The sequence below is a fragment of the Anopheles stephensi genome, chromosome 2 (assembly GCF_013141755.1).
Source record: "Anopheles stephensi strain Indian chromosome 2, UCI_ANSTEP_V1.0, whole genome shotgun sequence".
NCBI classification, from domain to species: Eukaryota; Metazoa; Arthropoda; class Insecta; order Diptera; family Culicidae; genus Anopheles; species Anopheles stephensi.
Window position 1 is genome coordinate 49,851,172 of NC_050202.1, and position 20,707 is coordinate 49,871,878.

Consider the following 20,707-nt stretch of genomic DNA (forward strand, 5'->3'; position numbering starts at 1 on the left):
AGGCGTTGAACGAATTCACAGCCGACACGAATTCGAGTCGCTACCAAAGCGAGTGCTACTAAATCTTCGGTAACGTACTCTAGCCTCCCGCCAGTATGGGTGAGCCTACGTGCGTTCGTTTTTAAGCCCGTCTTGCAGCATAATTACGTGCCCCGTGAACCAAAACAAATGTCGCCCAAAGCCAACCCGCCACGTGCGTGTGTGTATGTCTGTTGCGTATATTGCATTGCGTGTTGCGGGCGGTTGAATGAAAACGAAATAAAAAATGGCAAAAAGTGAATCAAAAAGTTAAGAGAAATAAAACCCACTTGACAGAAAGTCCCGCGATGCGTAACCATCTTTTACATCACCGTTTCTCACCGTGTCCGTGAACGGTCCGTGCAAATAGTTAAACCCTCCGGACGAAACTGGAAGGTATAATGGGTTGAGAGGTGTTTGTTCGTTTCCCTCAAAGGTTCAACGTTCGCTAGATTGATGCCAAGAGATTCTAGGTTCTTGGCGGCATGGATAACACCCCGGGAAGCATACATGCCGACAAACGAGGACTCTCTCTCTCTCTCTCTCTCTCTCTCTCTCTAGCCGATTGGCGGTCGACTAATGATGGTGATTATGAGTCCAATTCATTTGATACACATTCAATCAAGAGCTCCGACCACGTCCGAACGATCATCGATTTATCCCGGACATCAATTACTGTGAGACTTTCTTCAACCTCCAAACAGTGCGGCCAATAGTCCAGGTCGTGAGATACTTGATCGTGAATCCCTCCCCAAGAAAACCCCCTAGTACGCTAATGAGTTCATGCACAAATCTAATCTCACGACCGCATCATGATTTGTTAGTTGATTCATTCACACCGAACGGTGGCAAAATAAATTGCCCCATCCTCGTTGGCAAGTAGATTGAACGATTACCGTTCGTCCGACACGAGTTTGAAATGAAAAGCACATAGACGAATGTGGCTCGGAATTTAGAATCCCGAACCATCGCCCCAAAACCGGTGAGTATACATTATTCTGTCGTGCAAAAGCTGGCCCACAACAATGTTGCCCCTGCGTTCGTATGCTTTGCACTCATCATTGATCAAGTTGCGCCTGTACGGGTCGCAGAGAGGAAGTCATTAAAAGTCACTAATGGAAACGACGCGTCGTTCGTAATGAGCGCAGGCTATGGTTTCGATGGTTCGGTACGATGGCTGGAACCGGAGAAGCATAAACAGGCGGAAGACAGTGGTTGGTACGCATGTTTTGCTAAATCGTTGAGCAGTAAGTGCGGGCTGCTTAAGAGGTTTGTAAACAAATGATCGCTTCCCTTGCTTTGGGATGTGTCGATGTGTTTTTGTTGTTAAACCGTAGTCACTTACGGTAAGGCACGTTGTTTTCGTTCCGTGAAACTGTATGTTTTGATGTTTCGATGTGGGAAGAATAGCTGATCACGATAGGTGAAGAGCGAGAGAGTTCAATTGGGCATTTCCCTAGGCCTCAAGCTATAAAGAGAAGTTGTGTCATTTTTTTTGTATCAAAGTCTTCCTCAGAAGGTGTTTAAGCAGTGCATCAGCATCTTTCTTAAGCATTGATTAAATCACCCATCTATCCAGCCAATACTAGTAGCGAATACGCTATTACTCAATAAGGTTGAGCCCCCGATAGATCTAAGGTGATCCACGCACAATAATTGAGTATTGAAAAGTCGGTGTAATAGTTAAGAAATGCGATTAACAGGCATTATATAGTGAAAGTCTCCTGTACTTCGAGCGAGATGTTCGAGCGATCAACCACAGACACTCCGCCGGGTAAATCACCAATCCGATTCGATCGTCACAGCTGCGATCCCTAACAGATCAATCGGACGTGTATTATGGGGCAGCATTTTCCACTCGGCTCATAGCCATGATCTACTACTGCATGAAACCGTGCAGCTACCATGCCGATCGTAACAGTTATGTAATGATCGAAAGAGCAACAACAAAAAAAAATGGTTCACCTAACTCACTTAAGCTGAACAATCAGAGTTGACGTACGATTTTCGTGTTGAACGCTTCCGCAGCATTTTCCACAAATATTGCCCGTCCGTCTGGCGGTCTTTGCTTTTTGCTATGGAAATCTGTCGCGGTACGTCACTTCAGGCCAGGTGGAACAGATACGATGGCAATCGATCAGATTACGTCGATGTCGAGTTGTTTCTACGCGTGTTCTGTTGAGGGATCTCTACAGAGATCGAAACCTCGAAGGAGTACAACTACAGGTAGAAATGGTCCAATAATGTTATTTGTTGGAAAGAAAATTATTCTCATATCTTGATTAACAATCACAAATGACCCGTACAAAAAGTCAAACCCCAACTTAAGTAAACAATTGCTACTGCAGAACCGTTTAGGGTATGTTGCAATCAAAATTCACTTAACCGCTCTTGACCGCATGATCGTTAAACATTACGGTGAAACGGTTTGCCACCCAATCTCGTTCGCTTTTGCGCCACGTGCGAACGGTGGTCGTTTGCTTATCGAAGAAATCACACCTGCATGCCTGCTAGTTTCGTGTGGGGTTTTGGAAATAGTAAAAGCCAACATTGCTGGTCGAAAAAGCAGCGTACCAGGCAAAACAAATGACCACCTTCTTACCAATCTCATAACACCGCCATTAGCATACTGTGCTGGCATTGCGCTGGTTGGAGAAACGAATGAAATTTGATCTGAAATACTGCAGCGTCGAGGTAAACTTAATTCATTTCGGGCACTGTCGCATAAGGGGGCGTACGCCCTAAGGACGTTTAGTTAATAATTTCGCGTTAAATAAAACTCGACGCCTTTGCTGGGCTTTCGACTTTTGTGGAACATTCTTTTGTGAAGGGAAAGACGGTAATTAGCACAAGTTCTCATGGAAAAAGGGTGTTAAGAAATGGTCACGTGACCAATCCAGCTGGACAGCTAGACAACTGGAACAGGGTAAAGGACGGTAGTAAGTGTAGTATAGAGTACTCACGGATAACCGCATTCTATGTAATTACAGGGTTTTAACCATCTTTATGTTTTGTTAAGCATAAATTAGATTTTTCTTCTGTTTAATCTATTGCTCTTCCTCTATATTTTGTCTCCAGTCTCCAGGCATTATCTTAAGGCGCACTATAGAAGGGAAGGAAACAGAAACAGACACAGAAACCCATGGTGACATGCTGGGATGATGCTTAGCGATCGCGGGGGGCTCTTTAAATCTCTGATCTTCTTAGAACCTCTGATACACCTCAATGAACGAAGTCCTGAATGACCGCTTTCGATGAAGACTCAATGGACAAGGGCTCTTCTACGAGCTTCCTGACAACTATCGACTTCAGCCATAGGTAGTAAACTCGCCTCTGGTTCACTCTCCACTGTGTCTACTTCTGTTTGGAACTCTGAATTATTCTAGAATCTGTCTCAGATATTTCTGGACTGAAATATTCTTGTCCTCGTTTAAGCACCAATGTTTTCGATCGTTTCAGCTTAGAAATTATCAACAAGAATCAAGGTTCAGTTGAACAGAATTGAGAAAACAGATTCCACTGTTACCTACAAACCACTTCCACTTAATCAGCAATAGTACAAACATTGCCAGCGCACCTCAAAACCCCTGTAAAACACATCGATTGAAGTACTTTCAGGTGGACACAAAGCCTTTTCCCCACTCACTGCCAACCTACACACGCCATAAGCGTAGCGATTTTAGTGAACTTCAAACAGAACATTTGCGTTTGTTCAAGGTAATGCGACGGGCAGGTCGAAGTGCGATATAATCGATACTACTCATAGTACTTAAAGTGACCACGTTCTTACCAACTCTGCCAATAGGTAGGTTCAAAGAGAATGAAAAAAAACCTAACTAGAAACAGCGGAGCAGACATTCCACACAACATTATCCACTTAAAGCAGTAGCTCCTGTATCATCGAGCCGGTATAGGCGAGGAGAGAGAGAGAGAGAAAAAAGCGCCCAAGGTAGGTGGCGATGTTGGGTTTGGTTCGATGTCACTGGTGCGTGGCAATTTGTCAGCCACTTCCCGTCACAGCGGAACAGAGTGTGGAAAGCGATTACCATAAGGTTCATTGAAGCGAACCACCCAGCACCTGATGAGATAGGGAAAATAGTAGTTTTACAACCGTTTCAAAAATCTGGGTTTGGCGCACCGGGAAAGGTGCGTTGAGTTAGCGTGTGGACATCGAGCGGGCCAGATAGACCGGGCTTGGTGCATTGTTACTTAAGTGCACCTGATTAGAGGTTGTGTTGAGTATTTCTTTTTAATATTTTTTTAAATGCACATACAACACATACACAAACAACGTCGATGAACTGTTATATGAAGGGTTAACGATTTTCTTTTTCAGCATTCACATGAAACGTATTTGATAAAAAACACGTTGCTTGTTTTGGCTGGTCGACTGCTCGCCCTAGTCACCGTACATAAAACGTCACGTGCATTTGCATACGATGTTCCCTTGGTGACTACTGGCCCGGAGGGACTTTACGTGCAACATAAACAAATAACTTTAAAGCCCCAAGCAAAATAAATACAATGATGGCGGTGAAAATGCTATTCAATGAATTCTATGGCGCAAATCGTAATTGATTCTTCAGTAAGCAGTAAGGACTGTTTATTGGAAGCTAGTTACAGACTAGCAACCTTAGTACGGACATAAAATACAGGAATTTGGTCAAACTACTTTACCTTTCTATGGTAACGTAAAAACAAACTGTCAAAGGAATCAAATATCTGTCGCTTGGTTAATGCATAGCTACTGTGGATGATCACCCGTTTGTTCTCGACCAAGTTCTAGTCTTTAGTAGTACTTCAGATTTAGGACTTAGAATTTGGCTTGACAAGGGTCTGATATTCTCTCATGACATTTACTCTAAAGACCAAAATTAGACGAAGACTGGCCTGTGGACTAAAACCTTCCCGCCAGTTGATTTTACTTGGTCTTCGAGAAAATATTGGCAGGACTCAGAAAGAACTCAAGATCTGTTCACCAAGACACCAGCTTCTTTTCCACTATGCGACAAGGAACTACTGTGACATAAAAATTCCGACACTCGAAAAAGTGGATAGTGTATAGTCTCAATTTTGGAACCCTATATCAATCAGAGGCGGTCGGGTGCACGAGGCGACAACGGCGTCGGTCTTCACACGACAGGACCGGGGTTCAAGTCACACCCGTAGTAATGACTGACCATCCAACTGCAAGGTGTCATTATGAGAGAGAGAGAGAAAGAGATATCAGCACTACAACTGTGTCGTTCCGTCAAGCATTCTCATCCTCAAATCCCTCTATTTTATACTACACGCGTTAAACGCTTAGGTTAAATAAAAATATCTGTCATAAGTCTAATTTATGTTTCATAGTTGAGCCAAGGAAATGCAATGAAATTGGCAACTTCATTCGGCCATTTTGGAGTAACACTTTGAACCCCAAAACCGAGCTATTCTTTATCTCAAGCTGGAAAGTAAGTCGCATATGAGGAGTTCGAAGTCGGCATGACGATTAACCCGATTCGACATGCAAATAAACAGGCACAACCTGTGGCCCAAAGGTGTGAACTGCTGTGTGTGTGTGTTTACAGAAATGGCTTAATTAGTGGGTGGTTTCGGTAGCTTACTGTTTACTGCGAGCTTTAAATGGTTCGCGTGGGTGAGAAATTGTGAAACAATGGCGTTCCATTCTCGACCCGCTATGAGCCAACGCCAGTGTGTGGTAATGGTAAAGCGATAGGCAACATACGAATGGGTCGTAGTTATTACTGGGTTGCCTTCCATGTATACCGCCTTGTTTAAGATTATAAAGACTATCTCTACATAAGAATCACTTAATATTTTGTAAAAAAAAACTTGTCAAAAAAGCAGCAATTCTAAAACCACAATTTCCTTTCGAGGCATTTTAAAACCACAACATGCCTTCATGACGTGAACTCATCCAACCTCTTAGGCCTTCCAAACGTTCCAAAATAAAAAACGAATCATCAAGCAGATGATCATTTGATCAATTTTCTGTGCCCTTAAAATGCTTTCCACTCCCTCGTGTACCCCTTAGTTCCCGACTGGTCTCATCCATAGTTCTGTTCGCTTGGCAGTGAAATTCGAACCACCGAAAACCGATCCCCGAATCAAGTTTGTACACCAACACCAGTCGATGTAGCAGATCGTTCTGAGCGGGCTTGTTTTCGGGCCGGTAAAGCCTACCAACTTGCCCCAGATCAAGATGTTCCTGATGAGGCCCGGTTTTGCCGTCGGGAGCATCGCGTCGCGTCAATGCGGTCACCGGCACAGCCGAACAAAAAGGAACGTCGTCCCGGTCGTCTTACACACCCATCCGTTTGCTCGAACCATCCGGTTTTTGGGTTGGCTACGGACGGACGCGAACACTCTCTTTTAGCCCATCCTTCGCGGCACACCAGAATGTGCTGTGAAGGGCGCTTCCGTCGATGATTTGGCTGTGGCCTCATTTCTTCGCCCGCTGAGATGGTTGCCCGTGGTTGGTGTCGCCGTACGAAAGCAAATTCACATTCGTATGATGAACGAACCGCGTACACTCCCCATACTATTCCCGGTTACGATGAGGTGTGAAAGAAAGCATACGGGCGCGAAGATTACGCCATGTTGCGAAAGTTTGTCGCACCCAACACTGGGTGGAGAGGTCTGATGCTGCTTGCAACAAGAAGATCAATAGAAAGCAAGAGGAAGCACGGGTGGGGGACTTTATTTTTAGCTCTCGATCATTAATCTCCTCTGGCAAGCATGAGGAAATGGTTAGCTCATTTTTTATTTCGTCCGAGAAAACGTTTTCCATTACGTTGAATAAAAAGTGCCATTGTATTATTGTGTGCTAATTGCATTACAGTAAATAGCATCGATTGGTCTTTTTTTTCTTGCTATGCAGCATTCGTATTGCCCGGAACGAGTATCGATCGTCGGCTGACTGGCTGACGGAAGTGTTCAGGTAATGTATCGATTCGTAAAATGACCTCAGTGTGTGACGTGTTCGGTGTAACGTGAGTGTTCTCTTCCCAGGTAACACGTTTACGAGCCGGGTCGTTTTTCCTTACCCATATTTAGCTTCTAATCCAGCGGGATTTTTTTTATCCTCAAGGTCAAGACTTGCAACCATCAGAGACGAACAGGGGGAAAAATGCAAGATAATAGTTTCAGAACAAGATGCTATTTTGAAACATGGAATTAAAACAGAAAAATCTTCTTCGTTCAGAATTAAAGTTGAAGTTAAGTATTCAAAACTAAGGGCTATTGAAATTGAAGTCTTAAGAGCGAGAATCGGATTTTGTTCTCATTCTCCCGAGTCTGATTCTCCCGAAGCAGCAATTTCCTTTGTCCAAAATCATCAACATCATATTAAAAGTCGAGAAGTTCTTCTCATGAAAAATTCCTACCAAATAAGCAGGGTTAAGAGGCATCAACGCTCTACCCATCACAATTTCTCCCAACGATGTTTGCTGGTTACCTGCAAGCTCCCAAGACATCACAGGGAGTCGTTGTTTGAAATTAGAATTTTATGACTTCATCGTAGTTGTGATCGCCCCTAAGTAGCTTTACTGTAGCCTTTTAGTTTGCCATGTCTCTCTCCGAAGAAAATTCAAAATTTTTGAATAGAAAAATCCATTTGCGTAGGCATATACTTAGCATTGTGAGAACTCCTGAAAGATCTTCTCCCAGCTAGCAACGTTTCATAGCAACCGAGATCCATCCAGCCTATCCTACCAATTAGGGAAGGACAGTTGGTGTTGGCCCTTAAAATTGGACCGATCGTACGAGCAGTCTCGGGCCTATAGTCAAGAACCGAAATTCACTCCGCAAAGGGTCAGAGTGAAAGGTGAACCGGCACGATAGATTTCAATGGTACGAAAAAGACGAACCCTGATCAAGTGCTCGGTTTTACGGTAGTTTTCTGCCCGCTCCTTTTTGGGGTGATCTTTACGTTCGTTCTCTCTTTGTGTGTGTGTGTCTCTCGATCATCATGCTGCTGCTGCTCGCACGGCAAAGATGTTCTTTATTCTCTTTCTTTCCTTTTGCGGTGAGGTTCCGCTTACGCTGATGATTTCTGGTTTTTTGCTTTATGCCCGCTGTGTCTTTAACTATCATCATCATCATCGTCATGAAGCGCACATTGAGCAAAGAGACATAGAAGAATGGACGAACGAGAAAAAAAGCTTATGTTCCTTTTGAACAATGTGTGTGAGTTAAGTCACACAAACACACACACACACTCACACCCCTCAGGTATGGCAGGTTGGAACTTTCTTAAGCGTCCGTTCTTATGTTGCCTTCTTCCCTTGAGCAGGAACGGGTCGGTGGGAAACCGGTGGAATGTTAGGGTGCGTTGTCAGAGAGACGATCTTTTATGTTTATGTGTGAACAGGTAGATGCGGGACACGGGTTCATGTGTATGGGTACAAACTTTGGCAGGCACCTGGCTTGTGTGTCTCATCGTCGTTATGCTCTTTCATGCTTTGAATTTTGAAGAACGCAAAGCGATCTTCAAAAGTAGATAAGTTTTGTTGTATTTATCTTATCCCTATTTCGTATACTTGAGAAGTCCAAACTTCATAGAAATGTCCAAATGTATTGCGCAAAAAATAAAAAATAAACCAGCCACAAACGTCAACGCCTCCAACGCCCGTACGGTGGATAGAAATTGCAAGATTCAACAACTGGGGTTGTCGGCGTTGTCGGTGTCGTTGTGGTTGCGCGACTGAAATTGAATCCACCCCAACGGTGGGCCTCTGATGGTGGTTGTAATGGCGCTGACGGTGTTAAAAATTCCAGCGCATGACTCATATACGCTGGCGAAGTATTTTGCTTAGTACACGCGGCTAGACGACGCTCACGTTTCCCACCCTCTATTCTACCGACCGTCCGGAATCGATGTTTGCATTTCTAAGCTCCGGGGAGATTTATCGTAGGTAGAACTGGTTGTGGAGATTCAAGTTATTCAAACGCCTAGCTTTAAATACACAAACACTTACCGATGATAAACACCCCCAGGGTGGTGACCGGTGCCAGCACCCGACTGCGGATCCTCATCGTTTGGCGGGTTCGTAGCTTGTGCGGCTATTTCTTTCCGTTTTTTCCGCAGCACGACGCACACTTTCACGGGGCGTTTGGGCCGTGAGCCCTCCCCCTCGACGAACGGTTAGCTGGATTTGCTTCCAATTTATCTTTTTTTTCTTCACATTCACCACACAATGCGCCTCTTGTTTTCCTCTCCCTCTCGAAACATTCAATTTTCCACCGGACACACAACGCACGGAGATATCACGAAAACAACATAAAGCACCGCCTCACTAACGCCGTTTGATGACGTTTTGTTAGTAATACATCGGTGATGGTGGTGTGTGGAGTCGCGTCTGGAGCACTGCAGTTGCTGATGCTGCCGATGCTGCTACTGGCGGGTTTTTCTTCTTCGCAGAGCACGATCGCATGTACTTCCTTTCTACTCGCATCGGTGTGATGTTCCCTCGGATGGGGAAAGTAAAATTTCGCTCGTGTTGCAAACTGCGGCAAAATCAGCAACCTCCAAGCTCACACAAGCAAGATCAACAATATTGTGGTGAATTTCCTTTCTCACGTGCCTTTTGGTGCATCTTTTTTCGCGTGGCGATCATCACTTGGGGATCTCTCTTCTACACAGAACGATCAACACTTGGGAAACACGCTCACCACACACTATCGTACACACAAATACACACCCTTCGGAATGGGGAGAATGGATACCGACTCCCCCTCTTATGGTATGGAGCTATGTATGCAATTTTTTTCATTCACGTGGGTTTAGAAGAAGGGGGCGTATATGACTGATCTCGTAGCACTATTGCTTCACGCGTTAAAATTACAACACTTGACACAAATTTTACACAAAAAACTGCACATTACATGGGGATTTTCTGAACAGAACACTAATTCCGCGTCTGTGGACACGAACCCCCTTTTACCGACGACCGCGAACAGTTGCTCTATTCCCGGGCGCACGGAGTCAGACCGTCCGTACGCGACCAAACTTCGAACTCAACTGACCGCCGCGGTACGCATCGAGCATTAGCAGGCAGCCTACACTACAACATGGGAGCCATGCTTCTGCGTCCAAACACCATGACAACGGACGGCGAGACAATAATGACGACGACGACGGCAGCTAATGGTCGTGTAGCGCTATACACACCGAACGTGTGTTGGTGTGCTGCGTTGCGTTGCGGCGGCAATGTTGGCTCTCAGGCACGCACTCACGCACTGTGGGATGCTCTGATCGCGCCGCCTACTACGAAGAGCCTTACGCACATTCGCCACTTACTCACAAGATTGATCGTTGTTTATGGTTCGCTTAGCTTGGAACAACACAACAATTTCGACGGAAAAATTCTAAACAACACTGATACAACTGAACACAACAACACGAGTAACACGCAGCAGTGCCACGATGGGACGTCAGGGCCAAACAAATGTAGAGGGCCGTTGCTAATAGGGCTGCAGCCACACACCCATCGACCGTGTTGCTATAAACTGCAGGTATATGTGCGTAGGCGCACCGTCAGTGTGTTTGTGCGGACAGGTGGAAATCAACAGTAGAGGCTCGGAAATCTGGAAAATTGTGATTTCCTTTCTTTTTGGTAATACTTTTTTTTCCTGATTCCCTGCATTCTACTACACATTTGGTTAATAAATCTTTGTCAATAAATGTGGTTTTAAATTTAACCTTAAGTGCGTGTCCATTATTTTGAGCTTTCACAGAGCTGGACCTGATAAAGAAGGGAACTTCTCAAAGAGCATTAGTGATGGACGTTTCGGAATGAATCAACGGTCCCGGAGCTAGCTCCGACTTCAGTCCGAAACTGGTTATGAACTAATGGCTCTGAAGCCGACTTCTACCTTAAGGCTCAGAACTGGGTCTGTTTAGCGTATCGAATTCACTCCGTTTGTCATGTTGAGTAGGATCAAAGTTTCTCAGTACACGTACTACCATGAGAGCATAAATCCATGGGTATCTCGAAGTTGGTTTGAACTTTTCCTATTCTTTTTAGCAATGCCTTGAGAGTTTTTAATCAAGTCGAGTCAGGTCTTTTAATAAAAAAATAAAAGGTTTTTATGTTGAAAGCAACCAAATACTTCCTAATTATTCGTTCTATGTATGCAAAAATAGCTGGCAGGTGTTTAATTCTATTCGTTTTACTAGAATACATTACTAGAATATGGTCTTCAGTCATTCTTTCAAATTGTCATTTTATTGTAAAAAGAAGACCAATTAAATAATACTTGGGAAACGGTAAAAAAGCTATGAAATGCAAACAAAAATACATCGAAAAGCCTCTCATACCGCGGAAAAACCCCAACAATTTGTGGGAATCTCTCAACATTGTGGGACGAAACCAAATTTATCAGACAAAGCCTAGAAAACTCCGGGTTCCTGGTACATATTAGAATTGCTTACAGTGCTGAGCTTAATATGTCGGAATTGTAGCTAGTTTACTATAGTATTTAGAAGTAAAAAAAAAACTTTCTTCAAAAACACTAACAAGTACTTGATCGTATGAAAAATTATTTTTACGATTGAATTTAATTCAATTTAAATTAAAACTACAAATTCTAAAAACATTATTTAAATCTGCGGAAATAATGACTAAGCATAATACTAAAAAATCCCGCCGCACGCAACGGTGCTCTTGTACATGGAGAAAGCACCAAACTCAACTGATTTTTGTTTTTTTTGTGATTAATTCAACAGCAGCTCTGTTGTCGTTGGTTCGGAAGCACGATTGTTTCAATTTAAAACTAGATCAGTTAGCTCGAAACCGATTCTGATTTCTTTGTTTTGCCCATCACTAATTTATATATCACTTAATTCATATTAAATTTATGATTCGAGTGATTCTCAAGCCTTAAAACAAGTGTATCAATTTTATATTTTGAAATGTTCAAATAGTGTGTTATGTCTTAAAAGCATTAAAACATTTAAAAACATTTTTTTTAATTTTTTTTTAACGGACACTGCTGGTAAGGGCGAAATTTATTTTAATTTTGCTTTTCAAATGTTAACCGATGATACTTTAATGGAAATTTTATTTATTTTACATTTATGAATGACGGGATAATTTAAACGTATTTCGTCAAATAATTAATCAAATACTTTCAAACGAAAACAGTTGTTTCGCAAGTAGTCATCGCGCCATGAAGGGAACGGATTCGCTAGTACAAGAGAAATTGTAATGTTTCAAACAGCTTTATTTTCAAATAGAAGATATAAAATAAAACATATCGTTTTTTTGGTGGTGTTTTACCCTATTGTTGTACATACAGTTTGTTTTTCTAAAACGTTTTGTTTTTCTTCCCCCCATTGACGCAAAACTGTTTTGTTTTAACGTTTGTACATTTGCTCATTATGCCATTATGCGTGTTTTATTTTTCTCAACATACGCAAGCACTCTGAAGATCGACGATGCACGATCCGTGGGTTGTGTTGTGTTTGCAGCAATTGCAGTTGCTTTTAAATAACAAATTAAATATTTCTTTTACCTCAGATAAAATCATTATCCGTTTGTACGATATCACACACACACACGGGGGGGGATTACAAAATTGTTTTTGTTTGTTTAGATTTTTGGTTTGTTTGTTTGTTTTCTGTTTCTGTTACAATGATATTATTACCGTGTTATCGCTACTGTGTTGTAGTTCGTCGCCATCACTTTGCCACTAAAAGTCTATGTGAAAGCTTACTAGTAAATGTCAGTAACAGTAAATAGCGACGCACCTGCGTCAAAACGACGCTCATCACTCACTCGGTTGCAGATCATCATTTACCACCTTACACTACTCCGCTAGTAGCGATTATCCTAATGACAAAAGATATACATATTGCTCTTGAAGATTTATTGTACCGGTCCCTTACAGGGTCGTCTTCCCACTGGACTTCATTTCATTGCACATTTAATTTTCTATTCTCACCGGTGGCTTTCATTTGCTACTACTGTCCAGAGATTTGGTGTGGATTTCTTTTTGTTGAAATGGTTTAAACTTGTTGACATATGCCGCGTGCGATTGATCAAAACGTTAACGTAAATATGTCCTATACAAGTATTCGCTCGCTCACCCGAACTGCTCAACTGTACTCGTACAGTACCGCGTAAAGCTGACTATTAATCATGGAAGGAGATATCGAGTGCATACTAGTAGCTTGGGCTGCGGATAATACAAAGCGACAGGTACACAGAAAGGTAAGAATTGAAAATTATTATTATCCGTGAAACTTCAGTAAAGGTAGGGACGAAACAATGAGTGTTGAGCAAGTCAAAGTTTACACGTTTCACAACTAATTGGTGCTGCCAGGTGGTAATCATAGGTTGCGGAAATTTAGTATTAAAGTTTAACAATCCATATTTGATTTTTGGAAAACATTGTGAAATTTTAAATCCAACGAGAACAGATCTCTAACGACACGTACAGTCAGACAGAACAGTCAGTAGCTGGGGTTTCTTGTTTTATTTCAATCCGGTTTTTTGGTGTGAGCTTGTAACTAACAAATTATAACAGTAAAATAGTGATGCAACATATGTTAGGATAAATTATAAACTAAAAACAAAAGAACAAATGGCACTTCTCACAGTGGTATGGCCGTAACCCCGTGTTTACCCGAACAAGTTGGACGATTAAACTGTGCTACACACGGCAGCACAGGTGGTAACAGCATTGGACAGGGGCAAAACATTGAACTATCAACATAAATATATCATAACTCGAAAAAATAACAGTTTACAGTCAAGTCATTTGATCCCTACCGACCGTTAGTACCCGTGGGGGAGTGGGGTTTGTATTTTGTAGAGTTTAGTGAGATTTTTACAACAAGAGTAAATGATCCATTGCCGTACTTCAAAGTGTAGTTTTGTTTCTGTCCCTTCTCAAATCTTTACTATTTTAAATGTTTGTTTGCCGTACTAATGGAGCAGATTTTGTTTTCCCTTTCGCTAAATATTTGTTATGGTTCTCTAGTTTTCGGACAAGGTTCTCTGACCCGCAGAAATGGTTTTCGTTTGCAAATTTTAGGATTTAGGTTCGTTTTGTTTGTTGCATCTACTCTATGGTAATGCGTTCTAGTGGAACACGAAGTAACGGACTAGAAATATCAGACACGGTATAAAGAGAGGAAAAACGAAACAGAGTTAATAATGTTACCGAATACGGAAAAAATGAATAGAAAATGCACAGAATCATAAAAATATGAAGAAAACAGAAAAAATGTTTTATATAATATAAAAATAAAATAAAAACAAGCATCGGAAAACACAAACATATTAGTCGCACAACATTAATAAAATAAACTGAACAAATGATGTAAAACAAAATATCATAACAAAACCAAGTGATTACTGCTATTAGCCCTCGTGTAGCGCTTAAATGCACTAAATGCATGTAAAATATACATTTTCTACGTGCTCTGCTTTTACTGCACTTAATTTTCCACGACGTTCTACACGACTTAACTTGCTTACGACCTGTTGCAGTTTTGTACCCGTCTCGAGATGGTTAATATATTCATACCTTTTTCTAGTGTGAGCTTCTATTCATGTGTGCAAAAATGCAAGCGATTTCACCCGTTTTACCACACAGGGTTATATTACTAACAAGCGCTTAAAACAAGCCGCCGGAACAGATATTGCTTTTTGAAAATGCCTATAACACGTCATGATGATGATGAAGTATGTTCGCTGTGTGTAAAAAACTAGCGTTCGAGCCGAATCGACAGGGCAACAATTAAATTTATGTCTACTAACAACCGAATTTGAATATTGCATTATTTTGTTTAGATTTAAATAAAAAAAACTGTGCGAGTTAATGATGTAAAATGTTTCAAAACCTGATTCGATTAATAATCAAGGTATTTAGATAAGCGATTAACGATAGCTCGGAAGGACTCTACACGCCGAATCTAAACGACTTGCGATAAGTGTTAGTGTGCGTGTCTTTTTAGATTAGTCGCTTGTTTCTTTTTTGTCCATCATTGTGATCGTTCTCCTTTTTGCCAGCTGTTTTTTGTCTGTGTGTGTGCTGTATAAGGCAACTCTATTCCAATATTTACGAATTATAGTTAGTGTTAGATAACAAAACAAAAAACAAAAAACAATCTAAGGATAGTTTAAAGTGGCTGGCGGGTTATTACAATGCTCATCTTCGATCTTAGCAAAATGTTGGTGTAAACGAAATATCAGTTTTTGTGTGTATTTTGCTTTTTTTCTGGTATCGAAAGGACTACACGTCATACAGATGTCATTAGGGTGAAAGGACAACAGGCTGGTTTAGCTAAAACAACTTGGGAAAGGTAGAGCGGGGTATTCCCAATGCGGTCATCAAACCGCTGTCATCAGCTGTCCTGCACACTCATTGCTCAGTGAGGCCGATAGTGCGGATCGGAATCGTTAAATGATGGCTTACCTCTACCATTGGCTAGGTTCAGTGCGCTGGTACCGCATGTAGCCAGATGCGGGCTATGATCACTGCGCGTGCGATTGTTCAGAAACTCGCGGATGTGCTGGACGATCAGATCGATTGCGACTGGAAAGAGGGAAAAGAGCAAAACGGAAGGTTGATGTTAATGAACAACATTTAACAAGATTTTCAATACGTAGTAGTTGTAGTTTTTGGAGAACTTCATCCGCCCATCATAAAGCGATAAAAAAGAGCAATGGCGGACGGGACGACCCATGAAAAAACCAACTGTCAAATCAAATAAAACGACGGGCGATGAAGATGAAACGACGTGGATCAATCCTGACAAAATCGGCGATGCGGTAAGTGGAAAGAGCGACCCACCAATCAGATATGAGTGTACTTATATGAGCAAAAATACGAAAACAAAAATGAAATAAGTTGTACCGGTGTATGCGTATTCGAAAAATGTCCTCTTTATTGTGCCATACACAAAAGAAAAAAAAACATGCCTTATCAGATTACTGTTTTGGGTCTATTGGTCTTATCGGGGGTTGTGATGGTGATCATCATTCGGGTTCGATTGTGTGTTATCATTTACGTTTTCCTGATTTTGCTGTACTCTTAAATGCTATTACTACACACACGTACGCTATTCCCGGTTGCTCGTGTGTCGCTCCGGACGATAAAACACCTGTAATTAATTCTAACCGATAGCATATAGCCCCACTCGAAGGAGGTGTGCACCAGACACTTCGTCAAAGTCGTGAGTAGTTTTCGGAATACTTTTCCTTTGTTTGTTTGTTTGCACGTAGACGATATAGCGTAGCAGTTCAGCAAATTACTGATAAAGATTGTGTTAGATAAAAAAACAGGAAATAGGTCGATGAGGTTAATTAATTGAATTTTATACTTTGGCAGTGATGCAAACAGATTGGTTTTTGGCTGAGGGAATGTGTTATTGGCCGGGGACATTTCCAAAACTGAGCTGAGGAATGTTGGGTAATGCGATGCAATGCAAACATATTGGGGACTGGATCGGTATAGCTGCCCAAATGCACGGGTTTTTCTTTTTTTAATAGAATATGTGGCACTGCGAGGCTGAAGGCCTTATAAAGGCTAATGTTGTAAAACAAGTGCTATTAGAACATAATGTAAGACTAAATCATTCAACGGCCGTGAACGATTGTGTTTGTTTCTAGGTTTATAGAGGAACGCCACAAACACCTTCTCGTATGAATTAAGAAATAAACTTCGGCGAAAAAGCTTATTCCTTCGAAATTGTTAAGTCTAAGTGTTAAGCTTTACCACCGTAATGGGACTATGGGATGTACGCTGGTAAGGAATTTAAATGCACAATTTTCTGTATGAAAAGCCGTGGTGTAAAATTCCCAGTGAAAAAACCGTATCAAAATAGCTGTCATGCAGTACTATGTTAGCTTGGAACATTGATTTGGCATGCGTTTGTTTTTCGTTTCGTTTTGCTGAGGTTTCTTGCCGTTACGCCTACAGGTTTTTTAACCACCCTCTAACAACTAAAGAGAAGACCACGCGGAGCGCTTTGCTACCCGTTACGGAAGCAACCACAGTTGATGGGTATTTGAGGTGCTGCGCACGCATTGGGCTTTGTTTCTGTGTGATGGTGGTGTGCTTTGGTAATGATCATTGTTTGAATCCTCCCAGGCAGCGGTTTTTCTATGTGGCACCAACGAACACACAAGCGCGCGCGCGCGTTCTGGTCCTATAGTTTGTAGAATAATCGCTGCAGGACTTTGCTTGCATTGCAGAGGACCAACATGACCCTACACGACCCCACGCGGTTTTTAATGTCCGTTCTGGTTGAATCCGCCACTCGGATGCAAGATCTCATTAATGTGATGTACTATCAGATCGATCGCAACTGTAAAATGGTTAGAAAAAAATGAGCAAGAAATGTGTAAGAGATACATCCGTGTAGACACAATTCACAGTGATTGCCGCTCCTTTTGTTGAGGATGTTTTGCTTTGTTTATACACACACGACATCATAAATCTTTAGGAACGAAAGTGGACACTGAACCGTAGAATGAAGTGAAAAACGAAACCAAGGACTGGTAGAGATTTGTTTTGAATGTGTACGGCCCAAATGATAGAGTGAAATGGCTTCGACATGAACACGGTAAGGCACCACCAAACAACCAAACACCGCTTTTTTAACTGATGATTACTGTTGGAAAGATTGAGGAAGTGTTATATGTGATTTTGAATAGATCCGGTTCCGAGGTGTAGATAAGGGTGTTGTGAACATAATCGCTTGCGAAGATTATTGTAGAATATGGGAATAGTGTGAGAGAGTACAACAAAGTGAAAATAAATCAGAAACTGCTTTTGATTAGCTTCACACAGAATAATAGGTGCTTAAAAGACACGGATCAACGATTGAAATGTTCTAATAAAAAAAGTGCAAACAAAGTAGAAATTCTTCATTGAAATGTTTAACCACGATCAGTAAAATCCCATAGTTGGTCAAAAGTATAGCAGAGCACCGAGTAAGATTTTTTTGTTGTTGGTCAAGAAAATGTCCAGAAAAGCCTCGCAAATTAAAGTGGTTATTTACCTGTGTTATCAGCACCACGTGGTATAACGACGTCGGCAAATTTCTTCGTCTGAAATGAACGAGTCAGTGGTGAGATGAGATTCGTTTTGTTTGTGACACTAACAGTGACATCATACCGGTGAGCAAAACTCTTCAAACGCGGGTTTGACGAAATTCATGTAAGCGTTCAGCACCTGATCCAAGTCTCGTCCTCGTTCGTTAATGTCACGTGGAACTGGAACAAATACATTTGTGAGACGGTTGAAATCAGCATCAGGCGAACAGTGTCAACAAACGGTAACGAAAAACAAAAAATATTACCTCTTCGGGCCAATCTTGTGTCCGAATCAGTATCGACAAACAACTTCATGTGAAACAGGTCGCGAATGGCGGGAAAATAGAACACCAGTATGCCCTCGAACAACACCACGTCCGCCGGGTAGATGGTGATTTTCTTCTCCGGACACACCGAGTTCCGGCGGTAGTCATACTCGCTGATCTCTACCTTCTTGCCCTGCAGTATTTCTTCCAGCGTGCGCAGCATCGCTTCCTCGTTGAAGGCGCTCGGATGGTCGAAGTTAAACAGACCCCGCTCGGCACGTGCCTTCTCCGATTCGGACAGTTCGCGATAGAAGCTGTCCTGACTTATGGTGACGACCTATGGCCGGGGTAGAAACGGAAAAACAAAAGCAAATGCAGTGCAGTGTGTGAGCGAACGGCTGATTACGTAAATCGTGTCGCGGGGGACGCATTGTTGTGTTTGCTCACTTGTCGTTGCGTATGGTCCATATCAGCTTGGCCTAGTTGCTCCATGATGCGTTTGCATACCGTCGACTGCGGGACAAAGAAGGAAACAGATATTCGGTGGTGTTGTATTGGTGACTGACTGGGCGCTTTTAATAATTGCATGCAGATGACGACCGTCTATATTTGGCATCGTTTTCAAGGCCGGGGCCAGCGTTTGGATGGATTTGCACTGCAGACTGCGCAGCAATTTTGCGGGCCAAAAGTACCCTCCTCCCCCCTTCCGCCCGATGGGTGGCAGTGGCGAACACTTACCTTCCCGCTGGCCGTTCCACCAGCAACACCGATCAGGAAGGGAGTTTTCACCGTGTCGGAGGAATTCCCGTTCAAACGCGCACCGTTCACACATTCTAGGTCACTCATTGTGGCGAAGTAAAGTTAGCTGCTACTAACTTTGGACGCGGAAAATGGGGAAAAACGACTCTGCACTACGGCAGTACGCGAACGAAGTACTCTTTTTCACTATCTTGACATATGGTGTCTGATTTCGTCGAACGAGGGACGTTTATTTACGTTTGAGCAGCGATTGACAGCTGGCGGATTTGCGTTTGGTTTATGCCACCGGGTTGACAGGTGGAGGTGTATCGATTCTGAAAACGAATTGAGAATGAACCATATTTTAGTTAGAAATTTGACGCCAATATTGCACAATAATTGTAAACAATAAATATGTTTTCGACACATAAGCAAACAAGTGAAGTTTTTGATGAAATAATAGCATAAAAACACGATATCGCCGAACATTGTTATAAAAATGTAAATTCCAAAATTACGCCTAAATGTATGCAATGTGTTGTTTTCTGTTGAGCATCCCCAAGGCGAGCATTTTTATGGCAACATTCCAATGATTGATAAACTGTGCTTTCTTTAGCGAACCGCTTGAGGACTCGAGGTTTGATCTACGCTTCAATGTCTTCTTCGATGCGTTTCAATGTCTTGTGTTTTTCAATATCCCTCCAGCTGCATTACACTATGAAGCCCTTTTTTCCGGTGAGACCTCATTTGGTGAATGTAACTTGAATGTATCGATGAACTTCCCAGCCTCCGTTACAAGCATCCGGTTTTTTGGGGATGATTTTAATCACAAGCCTGTACCATTGGTAAGTCGATTAATCTTGCACACTCGTACGAAACGTTATGAGTGTTATGCGTCGTTGCGGTCTTCTGGAACTGTGGGCGACCATCATCCGGTTTATAGCAACTGGTGAGGGATCTCACACGGCGTATAGTGATGGAGCAGCATTGAGAATGAGATTACCGGACTGTCCGTATGATAGGTGAAAAATGTGTTAATCTTATCCGTTCTCTGAAGGTCGCGTTCGGTTTTCGGGATTGGGAAGATCCGATAATCCCGTACCTAATCCGTCCTAATGAACCAACCGATCAGTCATATCGACACAACCCATTCTACGGGAAAGCCGACCACTTTCGCACTGTTGGCCTTCCGAGGGTGGGCAAAAACAATGGAATGTTAGCACGTGACCAGTATGCGGGGTTTTGGTGCCAAACTGTTGCGAGTGGCGATACGTCTGGCTAATTTTTCGTAATGCCGAATTCGTGGCCGATGGCAGTGAAACGGCATCGCACGACACCAAAATGCTGGACGGCGGGGTCGTGTCATGGTCGAAATCGGCGTGGCTAAAACCATGTCCCATAAATCAAGCTAAACGCCAGAAAGAAAGAAAAAGGAAGAAAAGACTGATTATGAGCAGACCGGGCAGACCGAGCGGGTCGAAGTTTTTGTTTGGAACTGTGCGTAAATGTTTGAAGATCGTGCGACATAACCTGGCGAGCATGGGGTCGGTTAAAGTACGCAGTACAGATCAAATGATTGCAGACCAAATTTGATCGACGGCCACAAGCCAATCCATCCGCCAAAGTAAATGT

The 20,707-nt window shown here is 42.4% G+C and overlaps 2 protein-coding genes across 7 annotated transcripts in view; both read right to left on the reverse strand.

Annotated features, from left to right (window-relative positions):
• LOC118502530 (protein crumbs) overlaps window positions 1-10,486 on the reverse strand; it is a 34,502-nt gene extending 24,016 nt beyond the window's left edge. For all 4 annotated transcript variants that reach the window (XR_004905052.1, XM_036034797.1, XM_036034796.1 and 1 more), the window contains exon 1: window positions 9,000-10,486. Coding sequence is in view for 3 of the 4 variants with exons in the window: in XM_036034797.1 (XP_035890690.1) it covers window positions 9,000-9,057 (58 nt within the window). In the remaining variant the exon portion in view is untranslated. The remainder of the gene's footprint in view (window positions 1-8,999) is intronic.
• A 1,742-nt stretch (window positions 10,487-12,228) lies between these two features.
• Window positions 12,229-19,326, reverse strand: LOC118502531 (uridine-cytidine kinase). 3 transcript variants are annotated; one of them, XM_036034798.1, is made up of 7 exons: window positions 19,076-19,312; window positions 18,785-18,850; window positions 18,338-18,674; window positions 18,154-18,251; window positions 18,038-18,086; window positions 15,448-15,567; window positions 12,229-13,200 (listed from the first exon to the last, which is right to left on the reverse strand). In XM_036034798.1, the coding sequence occupies exons 1-7, from the start codon at window positions 19,181-19,183 to the stop codon at window positions 13,121-13,123; spliced, it is 858 nt and encodes a 285-aa protein (XP_035890691.1). In that variant the 5' UTR covers window positions 19,184-19,312; the 3' UTR covers window positions 12,229-13,120. The 3 variants fall into 3 exon arrangements, with proteins under 3 accessions (XP_035890691.1, XP_035890692.1, XP_035890694.1); XM_036034799.1 differs by having other exon boundaries at window positions 12,229-14,131; XM_036034801.1 differs by lacking the exons at window positions 12,229-13,200; window positions 15,448-15,567 and adding an exon at window positions 15,894-17,341 and having other exon boundaries at window positions 19,076-19,326.
• Window positions 19,327-20,707: the final 1,381 nt, after the last annotated feature.

Coding starts and splice junctions, on each gene's coding strand:
- LOC118502531 (XM_036034798.1), bottom strand. CDS start 19,183: ATGAGTGACCTAGAATGTGTGAACGGTGCGCGTTTGAACGGGAATTCC. Junction 15,568..18,037: donor ACGTGGTGCTGATAACACAG/GTAAATAACCAC, acceptor CCCTCTTTCCAG/TCGCAATCGATCTGATCGTC. Junction 13,201..15,447: donor GAACCTAGCCAATGGTAGAG/GTAAGCCATCAT, acceptor TATTATCCGCAG/CCCAAGCTACTAGTATGCAC.